Raw genomic sequence first — 15,324 nt, 5'->3', positions numbered from 1 at the left:
ATGCTATGACTTAATAGTCCCATAAAAAACGATAAATGCAAACGATGGCGGTTCTGCTAATATGTACCACAGTCCAAACACGCAGATACAGAAATCTCTTTAGCAGCTACACCTTTTGCTATATATTTTAATACATTTGATTTGTTTTAATCATGTTTTTATTAATTAAACGCATCGTTCTCCACATTGGGTTTTACAGGCACCAAGTCCAGTTTAAAATGCCGCCAAGATACAGACCACATTTTGTAGTTTACAAGTGATTGTGAGTCATTTTATGACTAAGTCTCAAAAGTGAGATGTATTTTTGAGACGTAAATTTAAAACAAGTGGCAGACAAATGTCCTGTTGAGGTACACTACTGTTCAAAGGGTTTTTTTCTCTCTGAAAGAAATAAAGAGACAGTAAAGTCACTCAGCAGCACAACTGTTTTTAACATAAGCAGAAATAGCACCAAATCAGCATATTAGAATGATTTCTGAAGGATCATGCAACACTGAAGACTAAAGTAATGGCTGCTTAATATTCAGCTTTGCCATCACAGGAATAAATTACATCTTAAAATATATTCAAATAGAATACATTTTTTTCAAATTGTAATAATATCTCACAATATTACAAATAATGTATCATTTATTCATTGATTTTATTTTTTATTGATCAAATAAATGCAGATTTGGTAAGCATAAAAGACATTAATTTTATTAAAACATTTTTTTTTTTTTAATCTTACAGACCCCAAATGTTTGAATGATAGTGTACATGGCAGCATTAAAAAGCATTTAGTTTATATTGTGTTCCTGAGAGTACTGCAGATCCCCTCTGCACCCCTTGAAGTCTTAAGTGATTGTGCACTGCAAAATCATTCAGGCCAATTGTTACGTAATCCAGGGTCAGGTTGTTGCATGGGGGTGCCAGTGGGAAAAGGCAAATGAAAACACACACAAAGCTCAGAGATATGAGAAAATGACATCATACTCATCATAGGATTACCTAACATGGCGTGTAATTGAGGACATGTGTGGCACAGCATTAAGAGTGCCAAGTTTTGGGGTGTCTTGTAAGCTTGACCTGAAGGTTCTAGTTTTTGTCTTGGATACTACACAAACAAAAGCCTGATGTCATGTAAGACCCTCCCAGACGATTCCAACTCTGGTGGTGGGAAGCCAAACAGCATTGCATAACCAAGCTTGAATAGTTATCGGTCCACCAGGATTCTTATGATTCAAATTAGATTGGAGTACCCTGTCCAGACCCTCTAATGAAAGCCCTAAGCTGTCAACCATGTGCAGCAGACCTTCACAAGCTTGTACTCTTGCAATTATATATATGTATATATATATATATATTTAACAAAACATATACAGATACAGATACATAACAAAACAAAACAAAAGTCTAAACATTAATTAATTACAAATATGACTGAATGAGCTATGTTCAAAGTCAAATATAAGCCGATAAATGCACAACTGTGACTAGTAAAAATCAAGTTTTTTCCCATTTCCTGCACTAATTTTGGGGGTAAATGGAGTTAAATACAACAAAATGTAGAGATCAGAGTACTACAATTTTATTAGCTTTTATTAGAAAATTTGCCAAAATATTTCAATAAATGAACAAGCACAGTGTAGGAAATGTGAAGATTTTTGGATGCCATTTAAATTCTGGATAAATCAGATTTTGTCTGGGTCTATGTATAGGGCCTATGTTCTCATTTGATGTCCGATTTAACATAAACCACAATGGTGATAGCATAAAAGAATTGGTTAATCCAAAACAAGAGACAGATGCAAAACAAACAAGTCTGATGTCACTTCCATACGTGTGTACTCTAAAATACACAAATATTACTGACCTCAGATACAGAAAACTGATATTCATGCAAATATTGTAGTGTACTGGATTGCATAGTCACGTACACACTAGTCACAGGTCACCATCTTCCTGGTTTCACTTACATAATACCTAACTAATTAAAAAAAAAAAAAATCTTAGTCTGAGATATTGATTGTGACATCATCTGAAATCCTAGCTCGATGTCCACTCTTACTTTAGTTTGATTTCTTCACTAAGCCTATATCTGGCCAAAACAGGCAGATCAAGCAATGCAGTTACGCATTCTGAACTTGAAACAAACATTAAAGCTCAAAAGGTGGCAGGGTTTGAATATTAATGTCATGTTCCGCTCATTAGTCATGTACTGTTCAGAACACTCCCCCTGGTGGAGATACTGCATATCATAAATTGGATTAAAACTAAAATAAATGCTCTCCTCAAAAACAAAGACGACGGTTCAGAAGTGTGGTTATGAATAAGAGAGACATAAATGTGGATTTTAATAAGCTGATGGATGAACAGAAGAGGTTATATGCAGGCCTGTGGACGTACCTCCTGGGCTGAGAGCGCCGGTCATCTTCAGCACTGCCTGCCTCCTGCAAAAAGAGAAAGAGAGAGAAAAAAAGAGATAAAATGGTCAGACCTCAAGAGCATTCACATTCACATGGTGGTCCAGCATGAAATTCAATCCACTCAACTTACTGTAACCACACTCTATCTGCAACGTTAGGCTGATAAACTGATCATTTTTTTTCATTAAACGTTAGCATTAAACATCAGCAAACAACAGAAATGACACAAAAAATTTATTCCCCACTGCTGGAAATGTATTGCCAGATTTTTAATGATTAAATGATAATTCATATTTTTCTAATTTAGCAAAAAACTGTGAACTGCCACATGAAACAGCAACACACCTTTCTAACATGGCTAGAAAACCAGTAATTAACATAATTATTGTTCATCAAGTCACCTAACATAATCAGTATTCATCAATATTCAATTAGATTCATTTTCAAATCATATGCACACCTACAAACAAAAAAGTATAAGTCTATATACACTACCATTCAAATTTATTTTGTTTTTAAAAGTAGTCTCTTATGCTCATCAAGGCTGCATTCAATTGATCAAAAATACAGTAATACCGTGAAATGTATTGTGACAATTATTACAATTTTCAAATTGTATTCTAATTTTATACATTTTAAAATGTAAGTTATGAGCAGTCATTACCTTGTCTTCAGTGTCACATGATCCTTGAGAAATCAGAATATGCTGATAGAAATTTAATATGCGGATTTGTTGCTCAAGAACATTTTATCAACATTATCAATGTTAAAACAGCAGTGCAGCATTTATTTGAATTAGAAATAAATAAATAATAATAGCCCCAAACTTTTGAACGGTATGCTGAATAAAATCAGCATATAGTAGGTGAGGGCCATCATAAAGATGAGGACAGGCACTCCACAAACACCTCATTACCCAACAAAATAGAGGGGGATGTTTATTCAAAACAACTTCTCCATCTGCAGTCTCATTATAGAAGAGAATATTTTGTCTACTTACTAATGAAAAGTCAAGCCTTGCTTCTTATCGTGCAAGCAGCTTGCACATCCCCGTCTTCCAGTGACTGTTATCTTGCAAGACTAAACCATCTCACTCATATTTCCTAGCTAAGCCAAACAGACATACGCACACACAAAATTCACAAATAGATGTGTGATTACTGCAAAGCCTCAGGATTCCTCTGCTCACAAAGGCCCTGTGTTTAATCCATGCTGCCTGTCTCAGTAATCCCAATCCCAGTGTACGTTTTCTCAGGGATCAGGCAGCCAACCCATGCTGCACATGGACATCACAACCCAGCACTTCATAACAACACTGCTTATGGTAAATAAGAGGTAGTCAGGCACAAGTCAAACTACAATCACCATATGCTATTGGCAAAAACATGCTGAGGCAGCAAACAACAGTGTGAGATAAACTGCACTGCAGTGCCATGAACTCAAGGTGTCTGTGACAAAGTATATTGCTTTAGTAATATGAAAATGTACAACAATGTAACTCTTTAATGAAACTCAGTTCAAAAGTTTGGGGCTATTATTATTTATTTATTTCTAATTCAAATAAATGCTGCACTGCTGTTTTAACATTGATAATGTTGATAAAATGTTCTTGAGCAACAAATCCGCATATTAAATTTCTATCAGCATATTCTGATTTCTCAAGGATCATGTGACACTGAAGACAAGGTAATGACTGCTCATAACTTACATTTTAAAATGTATAAAATTAGAATACAATTTGAAAATTGTAATAATTGTCACAATACATTTCACGGTATTACTGTATTTTTGATCAATTGAAAGCAGCCTTGATGAGCATAAGAGACTTCTTTTAAAAACAAAATAAATTTGAATGGTAGTGTATATAGACTTATACTTTTCTGTTTGTAGGTGTGCATATGATTTGAAAATGAATCTAATTGAATATTGATGAATACTGAGTATGTTAGGTGACTTGATGAACAATAATTATGTTAACTGGTTTTCTAGCCATGTTAGAAAGGTGTGTTGCTGTTTCATGTGGCAGTTCACAGTTTTTTGCTAAATTAGAAAAATATGAATTATCATTTAATCATTAAAAATCTGGCAATACATTTCCAGCAGTGGGGAATACATTTTTTGTGTCATTTCTGTTGTTTGCTGATGTTTAATGCTAACGTTTAATGAAAAAAAAAGATCAGTTTATCAGCCTAACGTTGCAGATAGAGTGTGGTTACAGTAAGTTGAGTGGATTGAATTTCATGCTAGGGATATGTCCGCATCACAACTGGCATCAAGCTTGGCATACTAATAAGGCCCGCTGGGATAGGTTCACTGAGGATAATGTCTGGAAAACCTTGAGGCATCTCACAAGATGACTCACGTGGATGCCTCAATGGGGTCACATGACAGGCAGCTGGTAATGGGGGGGAAAGTAAGCTCATTTCACTCACATAACCTAATTTTCCTATTTGGTTGTGGCCTTTAGTGCTAACCCAGATATACACTTAAGATTTTAGGTCAGCCTATCTTAAGGTGAATTTTTTGAGGCAGGTCGTCCCAATTTTAGGACTCAAAGCAAACAATAAAACACTTAATTGAATTTATAACAGCTTTCAGTTGAAAGTCTGAATGCACTTACAGTATGTTCAGAACAGCATACTACCATATTATTTTCCAATTGCATCAGTATGCAGTATGCATTCTGTGCATAATATGGATTTATCATGGGTTTGACAATAAACTGAAGATTTGAGTTAAACTGTTTTTTCAACTTTACTTATTCAAAATGCGATTTCAAAATAGCACATCACTCGTTCAGTTTTTGTTGTATGTATCCTACTCAATATTAACCATGATCACAACCTCATCTGACTCATTACTGGATCAGACAGCCAACATTTGAGACATTTGAACCCTATAAAACCTACTGCATCATATTTGGGACATATTATTGGGAGATATGACAACTGATATTTATATGCATTTCATGTAAGTTTGCTATACTGTTATAAAGATCTCATTTATTAACATTACACGTACACATCAGAATTTCATCTTACTTTTACTGTTGCTATATAAATATCAACAACTGAACCAAGCTACATATTTTTGCTCAGTTTGGCCCTCTGAATAAAACTGAGGTGTTTTTTTTCTTCCAAGTATGAGCTTTATATTGTCACATATGAAACTGTGACTCATAAAAGCTTGATGTATCAAATATGATACTTAGGGAAAAACACATATGCAAAGATTAGATTTTTTTTCTGAATATTATTTCATATGAGACTTAATAAAAAGACAGAGTTAATAAAAAAAAGCTTTTATTTATAAGATGATAACCGGACGGCAGTAACTGAAATATGCAATTTAATATTGTCAGTTAACAACAATGTAGAAAACTTATATATTTAGTGTTTAAAGATATTAGAAATAATAATAATAATAATAAAAACTTATTCCCATATCTAAATACTCATTCGAGTTGAAAAGGATGGTTTGAGGTATGGAACTGAGCTGCAGGGCTTAAATATTGTAATTTCATGCCATGGAGAGAGTCTTACTGTCACAGAAAATTGCCCCTTGTGCATCATAAAATGTAACAAAACGTGATGTGGGCTTTACAGAACTAACCCACTTTTCATGCACCATCTCCCCCTTTACATCAGCAAACGTATTCAACTGAACAGTGTTGTCCACATCTCAAAATAGTGGCTATAAGACATATAGACTTTGTTTACAATAGCATGCTACCATACTACTATTACTGTTTCTGCAGTACACAATGTGTATACGTATACACAAGCATTTACAGCCACGATTTTTACAATCTGTTTTTCAACACTTTATTGATAGAACATTTTTGCATGAAAGCTCATCACACTGCATCTCTGAGAGTTGTCAATAGGCACAAGCAAAAGATGTGGCAACTCATTGTCAGTCTGTGCAAGACAGGCAAACATTACAGGTGTATGACACATGCCATCTGAACCACAAATCTTGTGAAGATGTTGACAGTGAGTTTGTGAGAAAACCTTTGAGGCATTTCAGAGAAATTAGGAAGTGGTATGAAACCACTGGGCTGGGCTACTTTATCAAATTGCAACAGCTGTTGAGAAAAATATAGAGTCTGCATTACTGGATCAGGACAAAACATCCACAAATTTGTACAAAAAGTACAAACTTTAACCTCAACTGAGGCACCCAGTGAAGTGACACATATCCCAGATATATCTGTGAGGTTTTAGGAAAATAACATAAAATCTATGTATTTTGTGTGCTTTCGCCATATTTCAGGTTTAACTAAGAAACTTCCAAATTTTTAATAATCGATCTATATTAATCAAATGCAACAGAATGACAGTGCACTACAATAAAGTTTCTGAAGTCCAGATGTCACTGAATATGTACTGCAGATCAGCAGCTAGCAACTAGCTAACAAAACTATCTGACAAAACTACAAAAAAAAAAAACTGCCTTTCCTACCTAATAACTCGTCAACTTTAAAGGAGTAACATTTTAGTGATTTTAAAATAACGTTCAAAAATATCAAGCATTGAACTGCGAACGCTTAAATACAATAAAGCATGACCGGCTAGTTTCATATCTACCACTAAGCTCAGTACCGTTTCTGCGCATGCGCAGACCGAGTGAACAGCCTAGCTGCCGCTATAGCTCAGACATGAATAAAATCATTTCATAAGTAGAAACAAACAGTTGAAATAGATAAGAAACTCACCGACACGCATGGACTAGAGGTTGTACTAGGGGTTGGCGACCGCTGTACGGTGACCAGCGCCATTCAAGGTCCAGGAACACAAGATGTAAGAGAAGGTAGCGGCGAAACTCACATCATTTGGTGCCGTCGCACAGAAAGATGCGCAACGTCTTCGAGTTCGCTCGCTTCTGTTCGCTCTGCGCATGCGCGATGCTTACCAGCTGTCAAACAGTAACTTAATACAAGTAGATAGAACAGAAAAAATAGAAAGCTAGTGTTTGTTTTTTTGTTTGTTTTTTTTAAAGAAAGAACAAAAAAATGAAAAAGATAAATATAGATAAAGTAGAATTATAATAGAATAGAAAGTGTTAGAGTTAGAGGGTCAAATAAAGGTAATAATTAATAAAGGGCTGAGGCGTCATTCCTCTCCTGTTAGTTATCTGATCTCTCTCTGAATTCTTTTAAATGACGCTAAATGATGCACTGCCATGGAAATAACGACATAGTTGAAAGTTTTGTCTGTGCCAGCTGAGTAAAACAATTTGAAACAATTTTCTCTTCATTCTTTTATAATTACTGTAATGGGGAACAGGGAGTGTTGTTAAAATTGAATGAGTTGTAACATCATCAGCTAATAAAGCTTTACAAGACAAAGAAGAAGAAGAAGAAAGTAGCCTTTTCACGTCTATAAGCTTGATTTTGTTACTTTTGAGGCAGAGTGCTTCCTTTAATATGTTTAATCAAAATGTTTAAAATGAAATATGTGGTGTTGGGGGACGGTATATATATATATATATATATATATATATGTGTGTGTGTGTGTGTGTGTGTGTGTGTACTGAATGAAATATTATATAGGCTATAATTCATGCACAAAATGTGCAACAACACTGCTTTTATTGTTTCAACCCACCCCAGTGATGTATTTCTATACTATTACCTTTTTTATTAACTTTTGTTTATTTCTGAGATTCTCTACATAGCAGACAAACGTGTGAAATATTACATCACAGTTTGAGACATGCAGTTTTTATTTTCTTAAATATATATTTTCCCTTATACAATAATGAACCTAAAATACTTAACATGAAACTGTCATGTCCATATTATTGGTCAACTGATCTAAAACAGAATACCTTCATCTAATTTAATATCTAATCTCATTTGAACACTATTCACAGCTTCATTTAAAACCTTTGGACTCTAAGCGATACATGATTACCTCCTTCAAATCAACATTAAGAAAGCTGTGTTCAAGGTGACAGTAAACAATCCACACCTAGATGACTGATGCTAAGGTCATGTTTCAGTGGGAGCTGTAGTCAGTCCCTAACCACCCTCATTAAGAAAGGGAACCTGTTTTCCACAGTCCAGACAACTGATGACAACTACAAACACTACACATGTGTGTCACTCAAATAAGAGGAAGGCTGATAAGCTGCCAGTCTTTCACATTCTCCTGGGTTACATTTACATTATATATATATATATATTATACACACACACATATACACACACACACACACAAAGAAAAACAGTAGATAGAATAGATAAAATAGAAAGCTAGTGTTTAGGGTCTAGTGTCTAGGGTTCCAAGGCTACAGAAAGAACATGGCAATTACACAAATAAATAATTAAATTAAAAATTAAAATTAAACTGGCTGTTAATTAAAAATAAGTTTGTTCAAATTCAGACGTAAGGTGTTGATGAAGGACAGTTTAACTGACCTGATTTAATGAAAGTGATTTTATTCATTCATTCATTCTGCTGAAAGATTGTTCTCAAATGTCTAAAATAATAAACAAAAATACATATAAAATAATACAACAAAATAACACTATTTTTGTCAATGCACTGCACAAATAAAGGGATAAATAAGAATCTATTATTTATTTTAAATGTGTTTATCAAATTATCAAATATCTAAAATAATATACAAAATACATAATAAAATAACATAAATGCCACTAACCATTAGTAATTCTTCTTCTTTTTTGTCAGTGTGCTGCATGAATAAAGGGGTAATTCATTAATTAATTAATCATTAAAAATGTATTCATTTAATTTATTTATTGCTGATGAAAAATGTTCAAATGTCTAAAACAATATACAAAATACAGATAAAAATAATACAATAATACAACAACTAATTTACCAATCAGTGTGCTGCACATATCGATCTTTTCAAGAATACAAGAGCAAATAAAAAAGTGAGTGAGCAGCCAGACATAATAATACAATGCAGCACAGAAAATGCACAGACGCACACTATCATATGAAAGCCTGGGAGTTTTAAACAGCGTGCTGAAAATGGTGGCACTCGTGAAACACCTGGCTGAAATGGGTAAAGAATTCCTCAGCCAGACTGCAGCTGGTGGGAGAGCCCTGTCACCCATGTGTCATAGGAATGCATATGTACGGAGGAGGGTTTCATTTCCAGGGCCTAAATACAAGGGCTTGATCATCACTAGAGCTGATTGCTTTATCCACAGCTTTCTTTATCCTATTTAGAAATACTAGTCTAATGCAAACCAATTCAGCCGAGATTTTCCTCGGAATATTAGCATCTCTGATGGGGTGTATGTAGGAAAAAAATTATCAAATCCTTTAAAATATCTGGGTTACAGATTATTGAAAACCCCCATCCACTCTGAGCTCCATCCCCCATTTTATCCCAGCAGATGTAACATGCTGGTGTTTTAGAGAGCTTGTGGGGGAAAAACCACAGCCTCAATCAATGCAGACTCATTCTGTCAGAGAAAACAAGCAATCAGCCGGAGATACAAAACATATTGATTAGTAACGAGACACCACAATAAGGTGGAAAGAGGGGTAAAAAAAATATATATATTTTTGCTGGGTGTGGGTGTTTTGACATTGATTAATGGATTCATCTCACAGCATTATTGCTTTCAGCGGTCAAATGTTTTATTGGTTATTTAACGCATCACTATTCCTCATATTTCCTCCATACACTTAAAATCACATACCATGAGTTTTTTTTTATTTTTTTTATCACAAAACAGCCACAATACATGAGTAAATGGAGATGCATTGTTTACTACTTCATGATATCTCCATGTAAATATTGTTTTGCCACATGGACACATCTCACATTTTGTCTGTTATCACAAGCATGACACTGTCTGCATCTGTCAGTGACCGTATCTCTGTCTCCCGGTGTGGATTAGCAGGGAGAGCAGGGAAAATAAGATTGAGATTAGGGGACACTGACTACTGATTTTAAGACAGACAGATGAACAGCAGTGTCTTTTAATTCAAGTTTGACTCGGATAGCTTCCCTCGGTGACAGTGAAAGGGGGGTTAAGGGTGGAGTAAGAAAAACTGCTCCTTGAGGGTTTGCAGAATTGTAATGCTCTTTCACACAACAGAAAAATATGTATTACATAAAAAAAGTGAAATCTAAATAAAGCTGAACCACTTAAATGAGTGTTGCTACCAGAGTAGCACTGAACTTTATCATTTTGTGATATCAGTCAGTCCTAATAGAGTTAAATCCTGTTTAATCTCAGTTGAGAACTCTTGTATGTCAGAATGACCAAAGAAAAGCACATTCATTGCAGTGTCCACCATATGAATACAAATAAAAGAGGTAACAGCATCATTTATAGCTGCCTTCAAATGAAAAAAGAAATATGCTGTTGCACATAAGCATATGCAGAGACTCGCATCCTTTCCACAGAGCACTAGTCCATCTAGTGGTTGTCTATTGGAAATGCAGCCTTTGTAGTTCCTGTGATTAAAAGATAGTTATTGAGAGTAATAGATCTGTCAGGGTAGCGCCATATTTAATTTTTGACAGGAATGAAAGCGAGGCTGTGATGGATCGAAGTACAGTGCGTGCAATCGATTGTACTGTTGTTCACCGATTGTTAAGCTGACGAAACGTCTTTGTTTGCTTCCAGTGATTATGGTTCCCATAATTTTCTCATCAATGAATTTCCATGACTTTTCCAGTTATTCCTGATAAGTATTTTTAACATCATTTTACAGAGACTTCTGCGGAGGATTTACATTTGTATGACAGGAACACAAATTAAGAGATGCGGGCCCTACATCAGGGGTCACCAAACTCGGTCCTGGAGGGCCGGAGCCCTGCAGAGTTTAGCTCCAAGTTGCCTCAACACACCTGCCTGGAAGTTTCAAGTATACCTAGTACAGGGGTGTCAAACTCTATTCCTTGAGGGCCGGAGCCTTGCAGAGTTTAGATTCAACCCTAATTAAACACTTTAGCTTCATTTCCTGCCTCATGAGACACCTTCATCTGATTGATTTTTGAAGGCAGCATAGATGTATCCTTCACTGCCTTTGATATCCCACAATCCTGTGCGTTCCATTCCGTGATGGTTGAGCTGAAAAATAAAGATGGCGTCTGAACGTTGCGTTTGGTGGTCAGTTTGTGAGTAAATGTATATTTCTGGCTAACTTTTTGCACTTTTGATGTTAGTTCTAGAAAGAAATCAATAGTATAGTAATTAAATATTCGTTTAGTCATCACCAAAACTCCTTCTATTTTGTAATAGATCATTATACCATTACTCTGCCTCAGAAGCCTGTCCGGAATCAGTTTCATGAGGTGCCTTCGTGCAAAAACGCTGCCTGGAAAGTCATTGCCTGATAGGGCTGCAAGGCAGCTGCCTAGGCTTTCAGATGCAGCCGATATGTGTGTGTTGGAACAAAACTCTGCAGGGTTCTGGCCCTCCAAGAATTGAGTTTGACACCCCTGACCTGGTAAGACCTTGATTAGCTGGTTCAGGTTTATTTGATTAGGGTTGGAGCTAAACCCTGCAGGACACTGGCCCTCCAGGACCGAGTTTGGTGACCCCTGCCTTACATCATCATACTTGTGTACAAAAAGTATACAAAAATGGCCTTAGATTAGAATTCCTCCTAATGAAGGTCAACAAAATGCTTCCATGCAGAACACTGGAAAACAGACATTTACTTTAGAAATGTCAATGACTTTTAACAGTTTATTAAATTTCCATGACTTTGGAAACTGTGATTTGTTTGGAAGTCATTTTTCATAAACCATTATCTAAAGGGGTAAAATGTTCCCACTGTGGGTCCAACACAGAGACCCATAAAGTTCATGTTTCTGTTAGCAGTCATGAAATTCTGTTAGCAGTCAAGAGAGAGGTGTTCTTCACTCCTGTTTCTTCTCAAGCAGCGCGTTGTAGCGCCCGGTGGAGTGTAAACAACCGCCGCGAGGACGATAACCACAACGATGATCATCAAACTCAATCCCACCGTCAGACCTGTGGAGGCATATAATCTTTTAATATTTTAAGATGAGTTTGCACAATATCATTAAGTAAATATGCGTTCTTAGAACACTGATTCTGGTTAGAACGCAACTGATACGCGAGAAGTCACGAGACAGAAGAGCGTCTGTGTGATTATGTTAAAAATCTTTTCCCCCCTATTATTATGACGACAAACCACGGTGTCTGCTTTTGTTTACCTATATGTTGTTGTCCAATTACGGTCGCAAGTCGGTCCATGATTTTGCAGGAGATTTTACCATCCAGGTCAATGGGTGAGGAAAACTCTCCTCCTGAAGAAGACGCGCAAAGTCACGTGATTGTTAAAGTTAACAGATTCGAGAAACGATCAAATCAAACGAAATTATAAAACTAGATGTGTATTTTGTATTTATTTTGTATCTGTTTATTTTGTTACTTTTCTACACCTTCTTGTCATTATTTCTGTAAAGTCACCAGGAGAAGTGCAGGCATAGCCGATAGATGGCAGCACTGTGTGAATTCTGCAAAAGAGTTTGATTGACTTGTTCATACATAGAGAAACTCACAAGATCGATTTGAATTTATTGTCTTCGACTCATATTAAGCCAAATAATCTTTTTTGGTATTCGTATCCAGTTGGAACTAGGAAGAGTGAAAATCGCTCCCTAAATGATCAACTATCTTTCTCTAAATTATCAACTAATTTCATTGAACATCAACTTCTGAAGGAGAAAATATATTTCACTCGTCAGAACGGAAAATTTATGACAGTCAAAAAGAATGCTTTCAATTTTAAAAAGGTTAATTAACATGCATTAAATTAATTAACATGAAGGTAATGAACAGTGTGTTTGTTATCAAACTAACCTTGTACAAATGTCTCTGCAATTACCTTCCATCTTCCACCAGATGGCGACACTTCCTAGATGATGACAGTGCAACAGTTGTGAAACGCAAGTGATGGCAAAGGTTTATTCTAAAAAATGTATTCCTCATATTATACAAGCTATTATCTTAATCTGTTTATGTTCCAATTTATCCAGATTGTACTTATAATTTAACTGTTGACATCTGAGATACCCACAACCATCTCCCCCCCACCCTTTCGTTTGTGGCCGATGTCTTTACTCTCAGCACTGCAAGCTATAAATAAGGTGGGTGGAAGTTAAAGTTCTGAGCCTTATGAAAACAGTTATACTAAAAGTGTATTGAGAATCGGGGAACGGAGGAGATGGAAGGGTGTGCGTGTGTGTATTTGTTGAGATAAGAAGGCATTCTATGCGCACAAAATGAGTTCATTAGGCAGTGGGCTGCAATGAAGAAACCCAGTTGCTTTTGATAAAGGGGCTGCAACTGGGGAGGAATGAAAGGTTTCATTTCCTGTCTTCGCAAGGCAACATATCACCCAGATCAGCAAGTGGCAGGGCAAAGTAGGGAGGCTGGGTGACAGAGAGGAGAATAGAGAAAGAGGAGGAGAAAAATACCAGGATTCAAGGAGCTATTACAAACAGGTAGAGAAGAAAACAAATTATATGCAGAAAATGCATGATATGTTCACAGGTGGGTTTCCATAATAGAAAATACTGCACGTTTATATATAAAGAAAACAATAATAAAACATAAAGTACGCAAAAAGTACTAATGCTAAAAAGAAATAATGAGTTACAATCATAAAACCACACGTTTGTTAAATGTTTGTTAAATTGTTGTGCACAGTTTTGAATGAGGCTATATTAATTTTTAGCCCACGGAATCTGATTTCTCTTATTAAACCTAGATGTTGCTCTGACATTCTCGGATCGTGTTTCTCATTTGCTGTTTGCTCGTCACACCTTTATCACCTCTTTGGCACAGGTTATAACTGCCTGTGATGTTTATGAGGTATGATGTGATCTCTCCATTACATTTTCCAAGGCAACTTTAGCTTTCATATTCTGCCAGCTTTTGTAAGGATCACTAAAAGACTAAATAAAACAAGAATGTATCTTGTTTAGAATGCAACTATTAAAACCAAGCCCGTGATGCAGGGGCGTTTCACCGCATAACTCTTGCGCAAAGTTTGCACGTTGCTTGTGTGATATCCATTGGTTCGCCTTCCTGGTTTAAAACAAATATTTACAATATTGCGACGTAGGCCTATAACCAGCCCCACCAAACCACCCACCCTTGAGTTCGCGGTTGTGGGCCGCGGATTTGCGCTACACCACTGGACTCAGTCCGTTAATATATGCAGTCAAAGTGTAGATGAATTGCTTCAATCTAATCATAATTTATAAGGCCTTCATGCTGTAGAAAGGGGAGCATCACTCGAATCTACCTTGATATAACTGTACTGAGGTTTCAGAAACAATTTTAACAATACTGCAATTTTGTGATTTCTTCACTAAAACAGATTAATACATTAATGGTACAGTTTGGACATGCCGCTGAGCTGAGAATCAGACTTATGCTTTGTCAGAACAGATTTATGCTTTAATACTGAAATTAGGTTTTTTTTTCCTAAGATCAGATTAACCTTACACTGATACCATTAAGCATGAAATACATAAAGACTCTTTCAATCATAATAGAGGTACCAATTCAAGCCCCCACTTTATCTGCATCTAAACAAGCCAGCAAATAGGGACACAACACAACCTATTTTAACCTGGACTATCACGCACACACTTTTAGGTTGACAGTATTTAAACTCATAACTTTCGTTTTATCATGCCCGCATTTCCTCCACCAATCTGTAACGAATCAGCTCATGGGAAATATGAATAATGAATCAATAACTAGTTATAATTAATTACAAATATTTAGATCCGCTGTAGATATTTACTTGACCTCTCAGGGTCAACTGTCTTGTCAATTCTAAGAACGTTAATTTCCTGGTTAAGGGAAATAACTTTCTTACTGTACAATACTACAAGTAGCATGTAGCAAAAATCTGCATGATTAGGGACTGCG

At 35.9% G+C, this 15,324-nt stretch overlaps 1 protein-coding gene across 2 annotated transcripts in view; it reads right to left on the bottom strand.

The window, feature by feature from the left end:
• The window catches only part of LOC107756773 (protein phosphatase Slingshot homolog 2-like), a 34,139-nt gene extending 26,831 nt beyond the window's left edge, over nucleotides 1-7,308 (bottom strand). For both annotated transcript variants that reach the window (XM_016574030.1, XM_016574039.1), the window contains exons 1-2: nucleotides 7,126-7,308; nucleotides 2,389-2,432 (exon numbers count right to left, since the gene is read on the bottom strand). In XM_016574030.1, coding sequence (XP_016429516.1) covers nucleotides 2,389-2,432; nucleotides 7,126-7,188 — 107 coding nt within the window. In that variant the 5' untranslated portion in view covers nucleotides 7,189-7,308. The remainder of the gene's footprint in view (nucleotides 1-2,388; nucleotides 2,433-7,125) is intronic.
• Nucleotides 7,309-15,324: the final 8,016 nt, after the last annotated feature.

This window comes from Sinocyclocheilus rhinocerous, unplaced genomic scaffold, assembly GCF_001515625.1.
Source record: "Sinocyclocheilus rhinocerous isolate Xijiao unplaced genomic scaffold, SAMN03320098_v1.1 scaffold1152, whole genome shotgun sequence".
NCBI lineage: Eukaryota > Metazoa > Chordata > Actinopteri > Cypriniformes > Cyprinidae > Sinocyclocheilus > Sinocyclocheilus rhinocerous.
This window is presented reverse-complemented; position numbering and strand designations above follow the sequence as displayed.